We start from the raw sequence: 17,932 nt of genomic DNA on the forward strand, positions 1-17,932 counted from the left end.
AAATTCTTTTTGTCTCATTACTGGTGGATTAATTGCCAAAATCGGTTAATTAGTTCTAGATAAACAGTTTCTAGAGTAAACTTCCAATATAATGTTTTTTTTTATTGAATGCTGGGAGTTGGGTTTTGTATTGTAAATGTAATATGCATGTATTCATCTTCCTTAAAGCTATAAAATATAGGTCTAATGAACTATAAAGAAATAATAAAACCTCCATAAAATTTGAAATAATATATTTACTAATGCCAAATCTTAAACACACGTAAACACATAAGTAATATGCACAATCTCACTTAACTAAATTTAATCGTAAAATATCTCTATAATAGATTCAATAGATAATTTGTTTTTGGAAAACAATTTTATGAATTCATTTCCATCTATAATACTTTTTGATATATATTTATTATTTACACGTTCATTAAGGCACTTGATTTTTATTGCCCAGAACAATAAGTACAATTAATGAGACGTTGGTTTTACACCGTCTAATGCCGTCATACTCAAAGACTACATGAATCAGAGATCTCAAAATATTGCCATTTCACCGTGTAAAACATTCGAGCAATATACTTTGTTTAATTGTATGGCCCTTTGAAATACAACATTTGAGTAACCCTTAACTTAAGTTATCTGTTGCGTATTTAGGCATGCATGGCACAGTTATAACGCATTGCGTTTGCAAGCCGTAAGCAGCTGTATATATATATATGTATATTTAATATACTTAAAATATGGTGAATTAACTTTGTACGACAAATTGTATTCTTATTCTATTGCTTTTGTATGGCATCGCAAATTAGTAAATGCATATATTTATTGATAATTTGAATTCAAACACCTATAGACAATAAAGATAAAAATTGAATTTAGAACATCTATCGAAATATTTTTAAACAAATTTGAAAATGGAATTTATTCGCGACGCGTAATACGTGTATAGTTCTCACCCGTTATGGGTGTTGGCCTCAGACTGCACCTCTTATTTATATATAAACCGAATTTATATTGATAAACTTAATTAGTATTGCAGATTACTGAATTCCAACAAATTAAGTACTAACACGATGAAGTAATAATGGACGGACAGCGTTTTTTAAAATGTTCTATATTCTGAGGACACGTGTACTGTAAGGCATTAATTGCATTGTTTATAAACTTGATTCAACTAAATATTTTCACTCTATAAAGATTTAATCTCAATATCAGATCTCGTAAATATAAAATATGAAATCGTTTCAACATACAATTTATATATCTATTGCACTAACTAATAAATGATTTTATTGAAAATATTGCTTTATACACTATGCCCAAGTTGCTTGTCAGAGTCGAGACTTTTCGTTAGTTCTAGAGATTCTCGAACGAGATTGCAACAGTGGCTGATATAAAAAAATACCAAAATACAAACTAATATTAAATCTATGAAAATAAAGAGATTAATTTCTTACCCCATTGATTTAGATGATAAAATTAACATTTAGTAAAGTTAACAATAATTTAATCTCTTCTAACCTTAACTACTCAAGAATAACAATATGTATAGAACCAAAAAACATGAACATTTTACATTGTATTAAGGCACTTGGCATGCACGTTTTATATAAATTATTAAGCACTAAAAATAAAAATAAATCTATGTATTTAGACAATTCATGTACGCTCCGACATTTTTAAAATTTTTAGGAAGACTTCTTCAATAATAAAACAGATGCATTGTCTGTTATCAATAGTCTTTGGTTATAAAGTTATTTTGCCAAAATTAAACTCGACTCGTACACGAATAATCGAAAGTCAACTGTCGAATCTTGATAACCGGATGTCAACCAGAATACTTACTACCACTTCCGGCGTCTTGACCTTCTAGATTCGAAAATCCATTGCTTTTTTAATATTTACTTTGTACTAAATTAGACTACCACATAGATCAGATGTTTTCACTAAAAACATTGAAAGCATAATATGAAATAAAATGTAAAAAAACGTAGAAAAAATGGTTGCGAAAGTTTTACAACTAAATTTTCACTATTTAGAGCGTAAATATTTAATGCAATAATCATAGTAAATAAAAAAATTAGCGCTAACAGGAAGGGAGACCTAGCCAAACTCGTGCTAAACATTAAGATCAAGCGACAACAAAATACATTACAATAGTGAATATAGTCGATGGCGTGTGCCACAATAAATATATATTGTTAATAAAGATCATTATGTTATAAACATAACAGGCATATGTTAATCGTTAGGCTAAAAATACATATGTTAACGTGAAAGGCCCAACATAGCTAAATGGTGGACGATGTTCCGATGATAATGTTACGACGCGCCGGATAACGCCGGTCTTCTTCTGTTAGTGCCTCGGCGCCTTAGCACGCACCTAGCCGGGTTAACGAGAAGAGAGAAAACAGAATGTTAGTATCGATTGAAATGCCATGGTCCGACTACACGTAGCCTCAATCGCGAGCGGTTCTAACGCCTGTGCGCTGGACCGTCCCGGCTCGACAGTCCTTTGTTTCTTTAATGTCCCAGTTACGACTCTCGATATTATCAAACGCGTATGTACTCACCAAACATCATTGATCATACGAAGAGCCAAACTTGGGGCAGCTGTCATAAACAAAAGACGATCGATGACTTATAAAACCGGGGCACGCAGCTAACAAAAGCGGCAAACCGATAACTCGGATCGACGTAGGTGTACGGAATTTAATATAAATAACTTAACAGCGGGAGGCTATCAGGCATTCGTGCCGCAACATTCTAGTTAATAAAACAGGTAGCTAATTAATTAGTCGACGCGGTTAATGGTTGATGTTATATAATAATTTAGTATGATGAACTACAATATAGGATTAAATGCCCAATAGTCCCCATTGCAGTGTTTGAGACGTTTCGTGTCAAGCACTGCGCAACAAGCATAATAATATATTCTAATATTACCTTAGCACCCGATGCAAGTATGTAAGTTATTCGACACATCGTTCAAAATATCGTATATATGATGCATTCAAGTTGTTAATAAGTTTGTGATAAGATACATATTTGCATGTTAGTGACTCATATAATAATTACATATCGTTGTGACTTAGCAGTTATGACAGTGCATATCGTAGACAAACAGGACTTGGCCTTGTGGAGCGGTTAGTGTAAGCCTATACCACAGACAACGTCATCAACTTTATCGACTTTTATAATAAATATCAATATCGCGGTCAAGCTAAAAAGAAAACCCAACGAAAATTTCAGACAGTTTATTGCGTATATCAATCAAAATGCATTTGCTATTCACATTCAACAATTGAAACATATTACAATATAAATCTCCATAAATCTATTTAGCGATTCGATTTTATAATAAAGCGTGAAAAGTAAAACTAAATACGCCTTTATAATCCACAAGGACACAAGTGCATAATATAATCTTAAACTAAATCTTTCAAATACGAAAGTAATAATCTAAGGCAAATAGAAACAACTATAAAAAAAAAACTTTTAATTGACTAAGAAAACTTGTGATGTTTATATCGAGTCAAAGGAGGTGCATTGTCTAATACTGGATTGATGGCACACATATAAATGCTCATTCCTTTGACTAATACTGGGGTCATTGGGAAAGAAGGACTCACAACCCGAACTTAGCACCTCGAGAACTATTTGGCAGGAAATTGAGTGAATCAATATTATAACACCGATTCCTTCTTCCCACACTTAAATTTCTAAACACCCGGATATAACAATAGCTGTTACAGACACGTTGTGACATCAAACAACATTTGGTAACGTTTACCGGTTCTCGGTTGTTACTGATATCGCAACACGTATTAAAAAAAAATCTATAAAAATGAAATATAAAAATCACAGTTTAAAATTATGCAGATTCACTTCAGATCCAGTGTGAAGTAGTGAGGGGCATAATACCTATACGAACTAACTATAATTAAAAATAAGTACATAATAAATAAGACACAGAGAGACCATAAGCAAAGGCGCTTACGCATTCTTACTAACGAACATGATTGCTAGACAATCCTACAAAGCAATTTTAAATAAAAGAACAAAGCTATCAAATTTAACGAAATTTGGATTATGAATGACAGACAATACTTAATCATTTAATTTATATTCACTTTTTAATCAAACATAGCTTATTTTCTTTAATTTAACAGATTTAACAAGCATATTCATAGTAAGCATGCGTTCCGTGCGCGCTTCTCACCTTTTCAACAAAATGGCGGCGTGAGAAGTTTTGGCGGGAAATTTAAGGCGCGGGTAAGGCAGTGCGCTGGTAAGGGTGCTCCCTCACTTGCGCTAGACGTCCCGCCCTCCGCACGACACCTAGCGGCACAGGATATTTATCATCTGTGTCTGAACAGAGCATTTTCATCAACCAATGTTTTTTTTATTACCACCCAGGATTTGACAACCACAAATATGACATATTTGCTGGGAGTCTCAGTCTGGAATGAACATTTTCGGGATTTAGTCCTGGGTGATTAGTAAATGCTGTGAAAAATATAATCTCATGAGCCGACTTTATTTCTACATAGTTTTTACTAGAGTGTGTAAGTATAATTTCGAAGTTATATTTTGGCAGAAATCCTATCAACTAACCTACGTGCTCTATCATTTACAACCTATTTTATTGCTTTGGAAAAAAAAGATAAATTGGGCATTCGACCCTCGATAAGGTACAGATGGCTGGTTTGAAATTTAAATTGTTTTAAATGACGTCAATTAAATTATAAAGCTCACTCGTTCCTAAGCTAAAATGTAAATCTTCAGAAGACTAAAAATACTTAACCCTATGGTATGTGTATAAATACGATTACACTAATAAAATTATTCAATGAAACGATCGAGAATTGGGGAGAAATGTAAACTAAATATCGTCTAACTTCGTGTTTTGTGGGTTTCGTGTAAGTCATCAGTTCTGTTAATCAAGTTAAAAAATTAAATTTGTTTCAAATCGCAATTGGTCCCTTTTGCTTGTAATCGCTGAAAGTTCGTCATTCAGAGATTTCACCGTTAATAGAAACTCGACGTTATTTACAACTGGAAAAAAACATGCAAGTGTCAACTCTAAATGTGAATATTTGTTAATTTATTAGTTTTGTTACAAGCAAGGGCATACTAAAGTTGTTCGTAATCGATAAAACTTATGTGAACGTATCGGTAACTAATAAATCTACGGGCAGTAAAACACTTCGTTACGCTAAGCCCTCTAACAATACTGCCAAAGCCCGATTCGATAAAACCATATAAACATTTGTAATAAACATATATTAATTCTGTGTAAATATTAAAATTTGCTATATATTAAATAACTCTTTGTTTTAAACAAGTTATACTCTGTACATAACAGACGATAAAGAAATAACGTTTAAGGTACAAAATTTCGGAACTAAAACTAAATTGTCCTTAATTAACCTTATTCTATATTAATCGATATTATGACTCTAGAAAGGCATTCGCGTACAGATCTGTCAAGGACGGTAAATATGTTGTGAAGGCCGGTGACTGAAGCCTGTCGGATCTTATCGAGGTCTGCGAATGCGGCCAATGTCAAAAGCCAGCAAGGAGGTACCTCGACGCTGTAACCCCACGAAAAACATTTAATTCACACTTCAAATAATTTAGCCTGCTATTAGTCCGTTAATCCGGCGGTCTCGGCTCTCCATATTAGTCTGTTATCATTTTCTAGAAATACAACTCACACGTGTTAGCGCATCGCGATAAAGGGTTAGGCGGGTAAGGCATTCCAAAATTGAAATTATCTTACACGAACGAAATCAAGCTGCAAATTGACACATGCAGTTATTAATATATTCAATAATTTCATCGTGAATTTCCCTACCTAGATTTATACTATATTTTTGTATCGACGTACCCAGTACCTGTATTAGTATATATTTGCTGACCTCGAGATATCAGTGTCAACAAATATCATAACGCGACCCGCAGAATAAACGTTACGCAAAATATCACTACACTAAATCGATAAATTTTATTATCGTAATTTTTGGATGCGTTTATTCCGCGTCCCGTAAGATTAGCGATCGAACAACCCACCGGTATGGTCGGCGGCGGCGTACTCCGCAGTCAGGAGCGGATTGGCGGCGGCTGTCAGCGCAGCGTAGTTGGCGTAATCGGCGTAGGGCGATGCGTAGATCAGCTGATGCGCCGGCTCGCCCGGTGAGAGGAGTCCAGCCGCTGCGCCCGCGCCTGTACCGTTAAGCAGGCTAGCTTGAGCTCCCGGCCCAGTGGTCATGCGCGGGGAGAGGATCAAGGGCGCACCGAGGGGCGCCTGGGTGCGCAGGGCCACGCTGCCTACTCCCCCCGTCGGGGCGAGGAGCCTCTGAGTCTCCGCGGCAACGCGACGCCACTCCTCGTCAGCTGTGGAGTCCTCGTTTGTTATACAGCGTATGCGCATGGGTGTAACTACTCGTAATCAGTAGAATAATAATCTCCGCGTGAGACATGTCAACAATAACGGTTTTTTTGACATGTTATGTCCAGACTCTACCCACTAAAATACTCATTGCTGATCTAGTATACTGATCTTCAATATCGAATTAGATTTGAAGAATGATTTGGAGCAATAAATTCCTCTGAACAAAAGCGCATGAAAACCCTTGGCAAGTAATTTGTCATAATGAAATCACCGATGTTAGTTAACAACCGTAACAGCCCGCCAATCAATTAGTCAGTCCTGTTGCAGTTTAGGTGACTCATTAGTGAACAAGATTTTAATAGCAAATTTATGATAAAAATATTTTGAATATACCCGCAAATACCCCTTACAAAACTAAACTAGAGGTATCGCATCAAACTTGAATACGTAGAAATTATATTTTTTCAGCCCTGTATATTGTGAAGTTATATGTATATGGGATAATTTTAGGACCACGTGTTGAATGGACTATTAATTTCCCTGACACGCCTTTATTTAGGATACAAAAATGGGTTTAATAGTCTGTATGGTTTATCAAAACGTAGTCCCTGTAGTAGACACTTTTGAAATACGAAACGCCTGACCGCTCGGTTCTGATTGGTCGACAGACACTACCAATCATAATCAAGCGATGCAACACGATGGTTCGCTCAAAAGGTCATTTAAACCCGTGTTAGTAAGATCTTAAGGTAGTATTAGAAACAAAACATAAAAGTGTCCATACTTAATACGCACTGACCGTTGACAGGTACCACACCCTTTGCGCTTGAGTCGCGGTACGTGCCATTTATAATGGCCAGTTCCATCAACTGGCGTTTCTTCAATTCATCTTCGCCATCGGCTTGCTGGAAATTATGAGGTAAGAATATGATTGAGGGATAAAATACTACTGTAACTTTTTTGAACTAGTTTTATGAGAACACATAATATTTTGACGTTAAAGAAAGTATTTGTTTTATTCTCCCATTTAACCTATTTATAACTATATAAACTGTATATATAAGCGACCAAACGTTTTATAACTGATTGAGGTTAAATTTTGAAAGGGTTTAGGTTAAGATCTATTAGTCTATTAACAGACGGTTTATCTTGTCTTTAAAAAAATTTTTTATCAATTTTTACAAGTATTTGTCACGCTTTAATTACTGAATAAAACCCAATAGGTAATGTATCTTGAACAAAAGTGTTACTACGCTAATAAATACACAGATGAGTGAAACAATTTTATAATTACAAATTAGCAACAAAAAAAAAATGGCGACAAAACATATATTTCTTGACAAAATAAAGCTTCTACGCAAACACAAATAAATTCTAATTTAAAAGATTGAACACTTACAAATTGGTGACTTCCTCTTCTAAGACATGTAATTATTACAAGTCATGATCAAAGACTGATTTAGTTTGACCTAAAAGTGTTGTTCGTGTATACCTCATTTATCTTCATGCTTTGTGAAAACGAGACATGCTTAAAGTTAATGTTTTGAAATCGCTCGATTTCGATGTGTTTTGGCAACTAGAACCTGATTTCATTGACGAAATATCCGAAACTTTTAAGTTTCGTGTCAAAAATGCACTCTTTAATTCTGAAGCAAAATTCATAGATTAGAAGATAGCTGAGATGATAACTTACAGGGATGAGCAGACGCTTCACCTCCTCAACAGCCCTGGCGAGCTTCACTTTGGCCCGATTCTCAGTGTCCTCCACTGTGAGCAATACGTGAAGATCATCCGCTAGATGCTCCCAATTCGGCTTGCCCCTGTTTGCATCCTCCTGGAAAGTACCCAATAAATAAATCATGGTACTGCGCAACGTTAACTTCGTTTTAATTTATATAGCACTAAGAAATTATTGCTTGCGAAAAACCAATTTTGATGCCAAGAATGCCTTAGTCTTTTACTATTCGCATAGCGGTTTAATTTTACGCATGCATGTAAATGAAACGCATTAGTTGAAATTCTCCACCAACCGGTGGTTACTGGTTTTTGTATTATTTTTACTCTTTGGAATGGGAATATTATTGAAATTTGTACTAGGGTTTAGCCCTTCAGGCACCAGAGTCCAGTCTCTAGGAGTTCACATTTTTTTTTAATGTAGCAATGCCTTGGCAGTCGAATTGAAATTCCTTCTCAAGCTAATGCTTCGGTTATCCGAAGTCATCAAAATACTTTTAGTTAATATATAAACAACAAAAACACTAAGGCGTAAACTTTGGTTAATATATAAAGCAATAATAAATAATCAAAAATACTAATAAGTACATAATGTTTCTGTATCAACTTTCCAATGACTTCTGTAATGCTTGTGAAGAAAGTTCAATTCGATTCTCAAGGCATTGCTACATCATTAAGAAATGTTAACACTTAAAGACTGGATTGTAATATTATATTAATACAACAAGAACAAATACCTATTCACAATTCACAACTTCCTCGTTTGTATGTAAATGAGTGCATCTTGTAAAAACAGAATTTAAAATTCAACATGAGCCGCCAGGGATGTTTCTCATGTGCATACCAATTATAAAATTAGCAAACCTAATGAGGAAAGTCGACATTGATTACCTTCTTCTTATCCCTCATGGAACCTTTTCCTCTGACCATGATTTTGCAGCCAGTCTCCTGCTCCAACTGTTTGGCAGTCATACCTCTGGGGCCCAGAATCCTGCCCACAAAGTTGAACTGGAAAAAAGAATAAATAAATTATAACGTTGAAAAATGAGTTCAATCCGTTTGCGAGTCTGTAAAAATAGTTCATTAAGGCCCATCAATTTAAATCATGCGCTCATTATATCGTTCGAGATCAGGAAATGATCCCACGTGCGCAGTAGCATGAGCTACATTTAATACTATTAACTACTGGAGTAATTGCCAGTTTTCATTACATACAAAGCGTGTTTCCTGGACGCGTGATTATGGAGCATTTTGATTTTAATGCCGTCAATCCTGGATGTATGAACCGTGAAGCCATCACTAAATTCATAGGATGAACTAGATGGCATCTTGCCAGCATCCGTTTAAAAACGAGCTTGTTTTTAAAATGAATGTGCAGAACTAAAATTTAGAAAACGTAGATGCTTAATGGTGGTTGAAATTAAATTAGGGCGGTGTTGATACATTATTTTTCAGTCTACAAATGTATCAAACATTTTGCTTATAAACTCTGTAACAGAAATTTTAATGGATATTTTTCTCTGGCTATCTGATATTTTATGTTACTTATTATATTGTAGTCGACAGTAGCCGTTTTTTAAATCATTATAATCAGTATCTTAATAATGTTAATCGAGTCCTCTTGCGAAATACAGTTTTTTTTAAAGTAACACTTTGTGTTGTGAACGGCAAAATATAATTTATTAAAAATAAATCCAATGAACGAATCGCTTCTAATGGATTTCGTTAAATTATTAAGTATAAAAGTATATAGTTATGTTAATTTCATAAAAGAACTAAGCTCTGTGTATAGGATTTTAAAACAATTGTTAAGAACGATACACGGAAATATTATGTTAGGTTAGGCCAAGTTTGTCGCAGTCCATCTCCAACAATGCCTCATGTGGTATCGTAATGAATTAATGGTATATAAAACTTAAAATTCTTTATGTCAAGTGCCATCTTGTAGAAAAATTATCGTTTCTAAGATACTTTACTGGAGAATGATCTTATTTTCAAAACGTCAATAAAATGTCTTGTTTTTTTAGAACAAAATGGATGCTGAACGCGAAACTGTTTTGAAACGTCGCACTAGTTGGCTTTGCGCCCACGTTTTCTCAGCGGCATTTAACATTTTCATGACAATGGTGATTGCTCTATGCTCTACGCTAAACACTATTTACAGCTACTCGTTTCCCAGTATTCGCTTAATGGCTTGTGCATAGAGAAACGGTATTACACTTATTTTAAAATCAACTGTAACTTTAATCCTACCTAAAATGGAAAATTCAAAATCATTCTTATTTTAAAATTCAATCGCGATTAACCTATGTTTGTCTCGTGTCCCTTAAAATGTTAATCTATGAGTTTAGAGGCGAAAATCGTTGTGTGAGTACCATAAATACATGCATCCACACTATTCAACCGACCGCCCGTTTGTCCTAAAATAACATCGAAATGTGGATTTATATGCGATTTCAACGGAATGTGTTTTATACGAACTGCCTCGCTTACCATTGAAGATTTGAATCTCGAGAAATGAAGAGTTTCAAATTTTTTTCGCTATAAAAGACTTGATGGCTATTTAATAAAGCAAATGATAGCTGAAATATAGAATAATGCTTCTTGCCTGAGATATTAACATGATGTTATAATAATTTGTTACACTAGCGAACTGTGGAATCGACTCCCGGTGGGGGTCCCTGAGAGATACGACAACTCTTCAAAATTTGAGCGTACTACACCCTCAAAGGCCGGCAACGCACCCACTAAAAATGGGTGTCTATGGGCTGCGATGACTGCCCTTTTTGGACGTTCTGCAGGCTCGTTTGCCCCCGTATTATATTTTAAAAAAAATACAATTCCGCAACTGTGTTGTCACAACTAATATAATAAAAATAGTCTATATTCGAGTACTATAATAAGGATTACTTTAAGTTTATATTATTATATTTAATATTAGTACACGACCTCCAACGGAGTGAAGACCTCCACCAAACTCTTCCCTTTGTCTCTCATCTTCACTACTATTTTCTTATCTTACAACGCTGTCACTTTTATTTCATCTCCCCAGGTATCTGGTGGGCGTCTCTCTTTGTTTCAATAAGTCACAATTAATACACACATAAGTATACCACTGATTTGTCTCTTTCCGTAATAGCGAAAACAGAATTTGGGAGAAAGACACAGTTGTATACTTTAGCAAAAAATGAATTTAGCCCTTACAAACATGGGTAAGTTCTACACCTAACATTATCTAGTTAAATATAAAATTATGAATAGAATTTATTCACATATCACTGACAAAGTTAAGCTATTTATACAAATGGTTTAATGTAGGAGTGCCCATTCAAATTAATGTTCAATCTGTATGACACATTTAATTAAATGCAATTCATGCAAAACTAGAAATATTTATTTTTAATTTACCAGGCAATAGTATATACTGGCAATAAGAAATATATTGTTATGGAAGAGACACTGGTATATTTTACTGAAAAGGGTCCCTTAATCTAAAAATTGTAATGTAATGCAATGTGGTAATCAATATAAGGAACTTTTAGAAAGCAATGTACAGTCATAGCACTTGGAAAAGATTAACTCAATTAGAGAAGATTAAGTCACTTAGTCACATTGTTATTATAACAAGTGTTTTGAATATAATATTTATCTCAGATCGCATATAAAAATCATAATTCCTTAAAAAGTAATTTTTATTTGTTCTAGTTTATTACATTTATAATTGATATATAATTTTAAAAAACCATAACGATGTCCTATTACATATGCCCATTGCTGACAATGGCATACAAAACGTATTCAAACGAAATGATATGTTTGCCTGTAATTGCCAGTAACCATAATGATAGGTCATGGACAATGTAGCGGTGTCACCTGAGTCCAATATTTGAGCACAATATTGGTAATAATCGCTGTTAAATCTAACCTGTGTATCTGAAAACCTTGAAGGTAAGAAACGTTGATATTAATTTTAAAGTCTTTCAGCTGACTTCCACCGGTACTTTCAATATTGAGCTTTTGCATCTGATTTAGAGTTTAAGTTTTTTCATAATGGTATCACATTATATTTATGTATTTCATGTATGCGCTACATTATGGCGTGGTAAAATCTACATACCAATCACTAACAATACCAACAACAACAAAAACCAATAATGTACCAGACTGGTATTGTTTTGCTACACCTGACACATTACAAGACCACCATTGAGGTCCATCTACAGAAATGAAGAAGATGAAATTATAACAAGTAACCTTGCTTAATACTGCTTGCACACCGAACATTAGTGAAAATTTAATAATGTCCATATTATACTACATTCAACATTAGAGCAGATTTTATAATGCCCATATTACAGTACATTCAACATTAGTGCATATTTTATAATTGCCATATTACACTTCATTCAACATTAGTGCAGATTTAATAATGACCACGTCGAACATGACAGTATTGGTCATATTACAGTTCTATAGGAAATTAGGCAAATGTGTGTGGAACAGAAATATAAAAACAACCGTTATACAAGAAAGTATTGAATCAATTTAAAGGTCAAATCCGAAGTCACTGCACGACTGTATTGTTTAGCATTCCCACGGATACACTTATGTTTTTTCAGCATTTCTCAATTGTTACTTGCAATGTTTTCATTTCACATATTTATTACATTATACGATTTAAAAACAAAACAGCTTTGATTTATTCCTTCAGCGTTCTAAATTCAGTAATTGTTATGAGTTCGGCCTTCTACTTCATTGAAATGTGAGGATTTAAGCTAGTACATGCAGTTCGTTGATATTTTTAAAATCAAGCCCACCGCTTCTACCAGAGATGTAGCACTAATGTATATGACCTATACATGTAACAGAGGCCTCATCACCTATTGTATATTATTGTTACGATCGTAGAATTTATCTGGTGTAATTTAAGTAGACAATTATTTATTTTGTCCAAATAATAAAATGTTGTTCCCGTGTTATATATAATTTTTCAATAGCCCATACATTTATCATAGAAACACTGACAGTTTGGCTGAAACTATTCATTCACACTTACAATTTCTTTGGCACCACGTAGTAATAGTTTGGAGGATTTGCGCGAGAGACATTTGGCTAAAAACACATTTCACTTGCATTATGAATGGTTTACAGAAATAAACAGCTCAGTTTCCACTGGACCCATTTGTATATTGCGTCTCTTTACATACATATGGTAACTATTTATTAGTTTAAAGATATTATTGATACCAGTCTACAAGCTTTTAGGTAGTATGGGTGCTTCAGGAAGAGTAATTGCAGCGTATTTGTTGTTTTCTATTCAAATTTTGCCCCATGAAAAAGTTTCCATGTACAGCTTACTTCCCTAGTCTTTTTTTATGTTCTTATATTAAATACGGTAATGTGGTTAATACATAGAACTTATGATCCGAAACGTGTCAGAGCTCGCGCGCTTCATTCCTGTGTACAAGTCCCCCATTGCGGCATGGGGTTAAACAGATTTTATTATAATGATTGAAAGTCGATTTCTCTCAATGTAAGTAAAGCGCCTTTGGTTTGGTTTGGCAGACAAAACACAGACAGATATTTTTCTGTGTAAAAATGAACATCATTTGATTCCCTAACAATAACTGTCTTACATTGCCATTGCAAAGCTACTGTTAGTCCTGCTGAAGAAATCTTTGAAATCGTTACATTAGGGCCACTGTTTTAAGGAATATCAAATATCGGTGGTACTATTAAAAGACAACTGGGCGATACTAAAAATATAAAAGTTTGTAAAAAACTTTAATCATCAACATCGCAATAAAATCGCGCTTTAACGTGAGCGTCATGAAAATGTGTGAGTCACCATCGAACTTTTTTTTAGGCCAAAAATTTGAAAACGGTATATTATGTTTACAACTTTAAGATTAAAGGTTAAAGGATAGTTATTTGTACTAAAAGCTTTTAATTTGATAATTTTTAATAATTAAATTGGAGTTTGAATATTTTAATGTATGGGGATTAGTCATTACAACATCAAGGATAAAAATGTATGATGAGGTAAGGGCACATTCACAGTAAACCTTCATTAAATATGTTTATTAAAAGTTAGTCTATGATTAGGATAAAGCATTATTTAATAATGTTGATTCAGAAATATTATCGATTTGAATTTATAATTAATTTAAACACATATAATATTGTCACCATTCAGTTAGTTTAAACTTGTTATTAATGAACAAATTATAAAAAGGCTTTTCCTCTAAGTTAATAATGCAACACAAATTTTAAAAATATTCGTGGTTTATCTGTTTTAATGGGCGGACGTTTTGCATCAACATATTCGTAACATTTTATTTCTTCCGCTAGCTTTACGATGTGTGACTCGATTCGATCGATCTGGTTTATGTTTCCTTTGGCTCATACAAAAATATTTTAAAGGACTATGAAAAGTTTTATTATGGGTTACCGGGAATATGTCTGCATAGACGATAGAAACAATAAAGACATCAAACATGGTATAGAAATCGAGAAATCAGTATGAAAATGTTAATTTATATGCGGTAAATGTGGAATAACACAGAATAGAATCCAATCAACATCCGCAGCACCAACTTCCTACCAATACTTGGAATATAATTTTGACACCAAGAAATATCTTAAAAGCATCATGTCCTAGCTTTACCTTATAATTTTCCTAGGTACTAGTTAGAAGATAGCGGCATTCTCCATGAAATCCAGAACCAGTTGCAAAGAAAGCCCCAGAAATCCTAGACGATAAAAGTTACAAGAGGACTCAGTAACACTAGCTTGCAGTGTTTGTGTTAGCAGCAATCAAACTGAAGAAAGACGTTCATAAGAATTCAAAAAGTCACATTTATTCGTTGATTGCCAGAGAAATTAGAAAGGAACAACTGATGCCAAATGACGAGCAAGGGGCGATGCCATATATTCTTTACTTGAGGACAGGTAATGCTATTTTTTCGTCCAGATGGTCGACACTCGTTTCTTAGTGCGCTTACAGGTTTGGCGAGTATCGGTTGCCACAAAAAGCGGTATTAACGGGACAGACAAATATGGAAGGATTTAATAACATTACTGTACGGTAGCGGAGATTTTCAACTGAAGTTCAATGACGTTTATGGCTTACAAACTAATACATTTGAAATACAAACGATTGTTAAACAAGAACCGTTACAACCACAGACCTAGGAGACTTATAGAAATGTTAGTTTTAAACATTTTGCGCTATTCCGTGGGTCAAAGATAACTTAACGTTTATAATATGTTCCTAAAACTAAATAAGAGATTAAACAAACATAATACACCGCCGTCCTTGTTATGTTTTCAAAATAAAGCCACGTGACAAATTTTTCTACACTATTTCAGGTCCATATTAATGTGAATTAGAACGACAAACGTTCAAAGTAATAAAAGGTGTATAATTTGGTAAATGTAAGCAAAAAAAAAATATATAAAAGATAAAACGAGTAGAACTGCACTATGCTAAATATGTCCCAGTACATAGAGCAAGTCTATGCAATGCGGAATTGATATCTGCATTCGCTATGCAACGATACTATTATGGTAATACTCTATCTCATACAGCTTAAACGTCTTTGTCTGTTCTGCACATGGTATAACGCGGAGGGATGGCGTATATGCCAAATTGAACGAAATGGTTAAGAGTGTTAACGTTGAAATTATTCAGCCTCATGCCTATTATATTTATAGTAGAAACTGTAAAGTCAAATAAAACACATAGTTAGAATATTGGGAATATTTAAACGAAAGCAGAACGGTAGGTATTAGCAGAGAATATAATAATTAAGACAAATAAAATAAAGATTTAGTTTCAAGGTTTAAAAAAAACATACACCTACGTTTTTAAAATCTAAAATAAGTTCACCGGTAAACTAAGAATCTTTAGTTATGAATGGTAACGTTATACCATAAATCATACGTTATTGTGATAGATGCATACCATATAATGCATTAAAACGAATGTAAATCATAAAAACAGATAAAACGACCGTAGAGCATCACACGAAGATATGAGCACAAACAAGTCATTAAGACGAAATTAGAGTGGCCTATATAATGCGATCTGGGGAAGAAAATTTACTAGGGAACTATTTTAAATTAGATATAAAGTCCAAGTTTTGTAAACTAAACAAATAAGGATTCGTGAGGATTCAGCATATTAACATATTAACGCTGTTTGCATAGAATAAAAACAATTGTACAGCAAATTTGTGATATATGAAATTTCCAACAAAAAAAACCATGCTTTATGTATTTGATAGTTCTTCAACTTCTGTCTATGGTCAACTATTTCTAACATTAATGAGAGTTTAAAATTGTTCCTCTGCTTCGGCACGGTCGTCTCCTTTACCATACAAGCGAGTATTATTGTATGTGTAACTGGTTCAACAAAATTCAAATTTGAATACGTGAAACTAGAATATATAAACATTTTATAACCAAGCGTTAAAGCAAACACAGAAGCCATTGTTTCGACAATTTGCGTTCGGTATGTTCTATTTCTAGTTTTGTTGAAATCTGGTACCGTAACAACATGGCGTTTGTTAAGAAAAAGTGCCAAAAAAATTAATCATCTTTTCAAATATAGAATTTGCAAAATAATTTTTTTTTTTCAATATAATTTTTTTTATCTACATACATTTATAGGATTCAACACAGCATAAAGATCGTGTTAGATTATTTAGTTTTTTAACTTTAAACCTATTGCAATCAAGTCTATTCTATCAAGTTTAGACTTGTTGATTATATTATTGATTTAAATACTGAAGTAATTTAGTTAATTTACATAATTAAGATTTGTCTAGTTGTCTTATAAACCTAACACTTAGATAATATGTTCTCTTTGAACAACATAAACATAATGGAAATAAAAGTCACGTTAAAATACTGCAAATTTTTTAACGTGACTTTTTTACTCTCTCTAGTAAGGACACTGACTTGGACCTTTAAGAGGACTCCATACATTTTCTTATAAACTACGAATATTTGCATCTATGTTAGTAAATGCTTAAATGTCAAATTCTCAGAACTGAATAGTTTCCATCACGTCAACATCTGATCTCATAGTTCGGTGTCTTTGATCAATAATCAATATAATTTACCATTCAATTTATCATAAGATTAATGTATTTATTGTTCTCCGCAATTATAATGTTTGTTCTAAGAATTAATAAGAAAAAATATTCATAGAAGAAAATCATATGTTACGACTTATAAAGTAGTTTACGTAACAAAAGGAGTATAGTTAATCCTAAATTTTAAGATTTAATTGACAGTCCCATGCTGATGAATAAAATATGAACATGTTGCTTCACACGTAAAGAAATAGAGGGATAAAAAAGCTTTTAAATCGTATTCAGGCCTTATTTGGAAGCTTATCGTGGATGGCGCCTACAATCGCTCACTAATAAGTAACGAACTACGTATTAAATGTAGATTATATTAGTGTAACTAAAAAAACTATTCCAAAACTGAGAAATAGTTTTTGACTACATAATAATTATTTTTTTCATGACAAAGCCACCTCCCCTATTAAATAAAATTCTAAGTAATATACATAATCTAATCCCATACGCATAGATATATGTTACGAGGATAGGTTATTCGTGGTAATATTATTTCCGATTTGTAAACTTTATATAAGCCGATCTAAATGGTTAAAGGATTTAACATTTTTCTTTTATCACCAGAAATGTCTGGCATTACGCATACCAAAAATAACAGGGTCAGTGACCTGCCCATCTTTAAAACAGATTGCGTCTATTATAAGAGTATGAATTT

General features: G+C 33.5%; 1 protein-coding gene across 7 annotated transcripts in view; it reads right to left on the reverse strand.

Moving 5' to 3' along the window:
• Positions 1-226: 226 nt before the first annotated feature.
• LOC123714713 (protein held out wings) overlaps positions 227-17,932 on the reverse strand; it is a 57,482-nt gene continuing 39,776 nt past the window's right edge. Inside the window, exons 3-8 of one of the 7 annotated variants that reach the window (XM_045669115.1) lie at positions 9,017-9,133; positions 8,085-8,225; positions 7,176-7,296; positions 6,070-6,393; positions 4,217-4,335; positions 227-2,377 (exon numbers count right to left, since the gene is read on the reverse strand). In XM_045669115.1, the coding sequence (XP_045525071.1) occupies positions 4,259-4,335; positions 6,070-6,393; positions 7,176-7,296; positions 8,085-8,225; positions 9,017-9,133 (780 nt within the window). In that variant the 3' untranslated portion in view covers positions 227-2,377; positions 4,217-4,258. Of the gene's footprint in view, positions 2,378-3,236; positions 5,592-6,069; positions 6,394-7,175; positions 7,297-8,084; positions 8,226-9,016; positions 9,134-17,932 lie in introns of those variants that run through there. The other 6 variants (XM_045669113.1, XM_045669118.1, XM_045669114.1 and 3 more) reach the window with 6 other exon arrangements.

This window comes from Pieris brassicae, chromosome 9 (genome assembly GCF_905147105.1).
Source record: "Pieris brassicae chromosome 9, ilPieBrab1.1, whole genome shotgun sequence".
Classification (NCBI taxonomy): Eukaryota; Metazoa; Arthropoda; class Insecta; order Lepidoptera; family Pieridae; genus Pieris; species Pieris brassicae.